This window comes from Etheostoma cragini, chromosome 16 (assembly GCF_013103735.1).
Source record: "Etheostoma cragini isolate CJK2018 chromosome 16, CSU_Ecrag_1.0, whole genome shotgun sequence".
Lineage (NCBI taxonomy): Eukaryota > Metazoa > Chordata > Actinopteri > Perciformes > Percidae > Etheostoma > Etheostoma cragini.
The window spans coordinates 4,811,204-4,816,533 of NC_048422.1; the positions used below are offsets into that span (position 1 = coordinate 4,811,204).

Below are 5,330 nucleotides of genomic sequence, written 5' to 3' on the forward strand. Positions count from 1 at the left end.
ACACACACACACACACACACACACACACACACACACACATATATATATAATATCTTATAAGAGTAACGTGCAAGTCTTATCAAACAAATACCAACTAAATCAGAGACAATCCCAATGTAATTACAACATAAGCATACATACATAGTGCTGCTGTTGGACCCCCAGAATAATGTTAAGGTCATACTCACTTATATAACGATGTGCTGTGTAACGATATTGTGATGATATATCTTTCACCCCTAACATACCATGCCAGTACTTATTCAAAATAGCAGTATGAAATGAAAGTAGCCGTTTTTATTTAAACTGCATATTTACGTGGTTGAATCTCCTTTTAAAACTTGCAAAACTTAAATTATGTAGCAATTTTCAAAACATAGATTCAAAATGCTTTACAGAACCCAGAGTTAAAAAGATAAGATAAAAAAAATCCGCCAATCTGAGCAGGAATATGCTGCACAGTGCTCTGGCTTCTTGTATCTTCTGCTGCTAAGTAACGAGTATGACTGGTCCAAGATGGCGGCTGGAAATCTTGCGCTCAGCAGCTAATGCGGCGTCTACTCTTTATTATGTCTATGGTTACACCAGTATCTGATTAACATAACAGACCACAGCTAGCTAGCTTCAGTTTCAGCTTCACTCCCACCTCCAGCTAGCTTAGTTTCTAGTTCCAAACTAACTCATGTTGGGGCGGCTGTGGCTCAGTGGTAGAGCGGTTGCCTGCCAATCGGAAGGTTGGTGGTTCGATCCCCGCCCCTGCAGTCATTGTCAAAGTGTTCTTGGGCAAGACACTGAACCCCGAGTTGCCCCCGGTGCTGCGCATCGGAGTGTGAATGTGTGAATGTTTATCTGATGAGCAGGTGGCACCTTGTACGGCAGCCCCGGCCACAGTGTATGAATGTGTGTGAATGGTGAATGTTTCCTGTAGATGTAAATACAGCACATTTACATTTCTTGTCCTACCACCTCCAGCTGGCTAGCTAGCTTTGTTTCTAGCTCCAGGCTTTTTTTGAGGAATTACAGTAAGCTACCTTCAACTTTAAGCACGTAAACTTCTCTTTGTCTAGACAGTCTCACCTTAAAGCCATTCATGGTCTTAAAGTAGTTTTGTAAAAGTTTACAAAAACAGGACTTTTTCCCCACAGTGATGAAGGAGATCCTGTCAGAGTTTGGTCTACATGTCACCAGACACAGGTAATGCTGCTGTACACTACTGTGTTCCGGTTTCTTAATTGTGTGGGTAGTGTCTGTCTACCTGCAGTCCCAGCCTAATCCTCTGTTTTGCCTCTTGTCACTATTCATTTTGGTTTTGACCCTTAACAGCTTCACTCCCACAAAGGTTCCCAATGTGCGCTATGAGCTGAGCGAGTCTGATCCGTTCAACCAGTCCAGGAACACAGCAGCTAATGCACAGGTAAGGACATGGACGTGGACACACACACACACACACACACATGGGGGGGGGGGGGGGGGGGGGGGGGGGGGGGGGGGGGGGGGGGGGGGGGGGGGGGGGGTGCAGTTGTTAGAGAGATTAGAGGATGGATACCCGACCCGAGCCCGACGGGACCCGACGGGACCCGACGGTACCCGACGGGCCGGGTCGGGTTCGAACAGATTTTTAGAAAGGATGCTCGGGTTGGGCTCGGTCACATCAGCGCGATAAGGCATTGAACATTTTTTTGTGTAAACTCATTATTTTTTCCTGTTTATAACTTTTGGGTTTTTATTTCTATTGGTTTGTTTTTTCTTTTTTGCTTGCTTATTTACTGTTTGGGTCTTACTGTATTTTACAAATTTTTATCATGTGAAGCACTTTGCTACTTTGTCTGTAAAAGGTGCTATATCAAGTAAACCTATTATATTACATTCTCAGCAGCGGCAGCAAGGCATTAAACTAAACATGTACAGTATATGTGTGAGTGAATGCTGAATTACCGAATCTCTTATTGGGGCGGTTTAGCAATACAGGTTAAGCAAGGTATTTATTTTACTCAGATTTACTGACATAATCCCCCACATATCATGTTAATAAAAGCGGGCTTTCCACACAAACAAACGTACATGTGTCATTAGTAAGAGAAACAAATGCGATTTTAACTGTGTCGGGCTAGGGTCGGGCTCGGACATAAATATCTTAATGCCTGTCGGGCTCGGGTCGGGTTACTGCTCTGTCGCACACGGGCCGGGCTCGGACAGAAAAAGCCGTCCCGATCCGCACTCTAGTGTAGATTGGTTGTCTGCCAATCGGATGGTTGGTGGTTTGATTCCTGGCCCTGCAGTTCCATGTTGAACTTGAACCCCAAGTTGTAAATATGTGTGAATGATTATCTGATGAGCAGATGGCACCTTGTACAACAGTGTGTGTGATGAATGGTTCCCTTACTATGTAAAATCGCTCTGAGTAGTTGCTAAGACTAGAAAAACGCTATGTAAATACAGTCCACTTACAAACACAGACACACACACACACAGCAGCACTTGTGGCAGTAGTACCAGTAGCAGCAATATTTGTGGCAGTAGTAAGTAACTCTCCCTCTCCTTTTGCTTCATTTAGCAGGCAGTCAGCCACTAAATTAATGCAAATTTTCACCATATCAGAATCAGAATCAGATCAGAATCAGAATCAGCTTTATTTGCCAGGTATGAGGACACATGAGAGGAATTTTTCTTTGGTGCATCGTTGCTCACAATGTGCTTGCTAGTGCTAGCTACTTTCATTGAAAAAGAGTTCTAGTACAAATAGTTTTGGTAGCAGTAGCAATATACCATTTACAATTTCCTCAATGGGTGCTCACATTGCGGTCCAATTGGTTGGCAGTGGGGAATTAAACCCAGCTCTCCCACACCAAAGGCATGTGTCATATCCACTGCAACATTGCCACCTAATAGTAGTAGTTGAAGCATCACAACAGCATTACCAGCAGCAGTAGTAGCCCTACTTGTGGTAATTGCAGTCAGTGAAGTATTAGCTGTGGCAGTGGTCTTGATAGTAATTGTAGTGTCTGCTTGTGCTAATTGTAACACAGGTAGCATAATATGATGTTTCCTCTTGCAGGCGTTTGTCCACAGAGACTTCAGTGCAATTCGAGATCAGGCCATGAAAACGATCCAGACAGCCTTTACTCTGCTGGACCAGGAGTTCCAGAAACTGGATCGGTATTGCTGTTTAGTTTATTTTACATTTACAAAATACATACTACATGATACATAATAATAAAAAATAAAAAAATAAGTCAAAGTAAGTCTAGAAGAATGATTAAAGAGCCTAACCGTGCAGTTAGTCTGGATCAATGGAAGAATTTCTGACATCCGGCGTGTGGCTAAAATTGCAGGATGTTCACACTCTGGCTGTTGCCTTTCTCAAAATCCCTTTATCCCTTCACTAAGGGAAATAACACCAACCTTCAAGCTAACAAGCTACACAGTAAAATGGCAGGTTTTTAAGAAGAGATTTTCAACACAGGTGGGGTCTCAGTGTGCTTACGGTGGGTTTTCACAGGGAACTTTGGTAATGGCAGAGCTGAGCGGATGAATTCATTCCCTATATGTGGTTGAACAACGGTATGATCAAAGTTAGCTAACAGTGGCAAAAATGCCCATATGTTAATCATTCTGCCAGTTTGAAAACAGCCATCTGTGAAAACCCACTTTTAGAAAATGTATGCATAACAATAAGTTTTATTTTATTGTGTCATCCACAGCACCGCCATGGTCTCCTGCTTAAATTTTCAGCGACAACCACAGGCTGCAAAGAGCCTCCTATATAATACAAAACACTAGTTCTAGTGGTGTACTGCTGGACTGAAGTATGCAACAATGTAACATGTTTACTGAATATGATCCTCCGCCCATTTCCTGCTTGTGAAGAAGTTAGTATGCATGGTTCCTGGGTTGACCCAGATAATATCTGAATTAACAAGACTGGCTTGGTTTTAACTGACTAAAGAAGGATATAAAACCCACGCCACATTGAGTGACTGATTGGTGTTTTACACAGATGTAACCTAACTGATACAGTTTTGGTCACTTTGAGGAGATCATATGGTTGCCTCATTATTGACAGTCTTAATATCTGAATAATGTATGGGTTATTTTATGACTGAATTTCTTTTTTCCAGAGAAAAGTCAGAGTTTTCTCAAGCTGCTGCTGCTCTGCAAAGAGAGAAAGAAGCTCATGAAGCCTGTAGACAACAGCAGCAACAGGTTAATCACTTCCCAACCAAATGTAAACTGTATTAAATATATCTAATTTAATCAATTAACTGTAATTCTAACACATAAGAATGTTATCATGCTAACAACCTAATGCTTTCAAGTTAGTATTGTAAAAATGGTTTAAGGCATGTCAGCATGCTTTGTGTGTGTGTGTGTGTGTGTGTGTGTGTGTGTGTTAGGAACTGCGGGAGATGCTGGACAGACATCGCTCTCAAAATGAGGCGTGGCTGCGAGCGAGAGCGGAGGAGAACGACCAAGAGAGGAAGGAGCTCTGCAGACTCCGAGTCAGTAAACACACACAAACAACAATTCACACTTTTTACCATTCCTTGCTGTAAACAAAGGTCCTTAGGAAGATTTCATAAGTGGAGTAACCTGCCCACCACATCCCCCGGACAACCACAGTGGCATCACCAGAGAGAAGGGGTTGCTTGACTTTCCAGGAAGGGTCCTCTGAAATGTTTCCATTATTTCCACAGCAAAACCAAGAGATACAAATGTAAAGTTCAAAAGCCGGCCTATGTAAACATCCTGCTGAATATAACATTTTACACAATTATACCAAGGAAGGGCTTGCACAAAAGTAGACAATAGTTTCCGCACATTTAGCGTCAGATTCTGAGATCGCAAAAATTTGCACTAGCTGAACTAAACAGTTTGGTCGAGCACTGAGCTGTCACTCAAGCGCAAATGAAAAAGCTCAGAGCAAAATCACAAAGCTGACCGAGAAAGCAAACTAAAGGATATTTTATCAAACATGTAAATGAGTATAAGTTTTACTTTTGAGATGACAATTGTTTTTACTTCAGTTTGTGATTGTTGTTTAATACCTAGGAAGTTTTAGTATAATATATTGGCACAAATATTAAAACAAAATTTCCTGACTGTTGAAGTGAATGCAAGTGGACTGTTGCGTTCCATTCAGAGGTGTGGAATCAAGTCACCTGACTAGGACTCCAGTCAGACTCGAGTCACATGATTAGGACTCGAGTCAACAATTTGTCTAACCCCAACCGGCCCGTCAGACACCGCCTACCAAGAGCCTGGGTCTGACCGAGGTTTCTGCCTATAAGGAAGTTTTTCCTCGCCACTGTCGCACTGTTGCTTGCTCTGGA

General features: G+C 42.4%; 1 protein-coding gene and 1 long non-coding RNA gene across 2 annotated transcripts in view; one reads left to right on the forward strand and one right to left on the reverse strand.

The window, feature by feature from the left end:
* LOC117958869 overlaps nt 1–4,430 on the reverse strand; it is an 11,400-nt gene extending 6,970 nt beyond the window's left edge. The window contains exons 1-2 of the long non-coding RNA XR_004659809.1: nt 4,420–4,430; nt 3,795–3,796 (exon numbers count right to left, since the gene is read on the reverse strand). This is a non-coding gene — a long non-coding RNA (uncharacterized LOC117958869). The remainder of the gene's footprint in view (nt 1–3,794; nt 3,797–4,419) is intronic.
* zmp:0000001301 lies at nt 1,072–4,615 on the forward strand. The gene is made up of 5 exons (XM_034895547.1): nt 1,072–1,194; nt 1,324–1,414; nt 3,056–3,156; nt 4,119–4,203; nt 4,395–4,615. The coding sequence occupies exons 1-5, from the start codon at nt 1,148–1,150 to the stop codon at nt 4,551–4,553; spliced, it is 483 nt and encodes a 160-aa protein (XP_034751438.1). The 5' UTR covers nt 1,072–1,147; the 3' UTR covers nt 4,554–4,615.
* Nucleotides 4,616–5,330: the final 715 nt, after the last annotated feature.

Coding starts and splice junctions, on each gene's coding strand:
- zmp:0000001301 (XM_034895547.1), top strand. CDS start 1,148: ATGAAGGAGATCCTGTCAGAGTTTGGTCTACATGTCACCAGACACAG. Junction 1,415..3,055: donor ACACAGCAGCTAATGCACAG/GTAAGGACATGG, acceptor TTCCTCTTGCAG/GCGTTTGTCCACAGAGACTT. Junction 3,157..4,118: donor GAGTTCCAGAAACTGGATCG/GTATTGCTGTTT, acceptor TCTTTTTTCCAG/AGAAAAGTCAGAGTTTTCTC.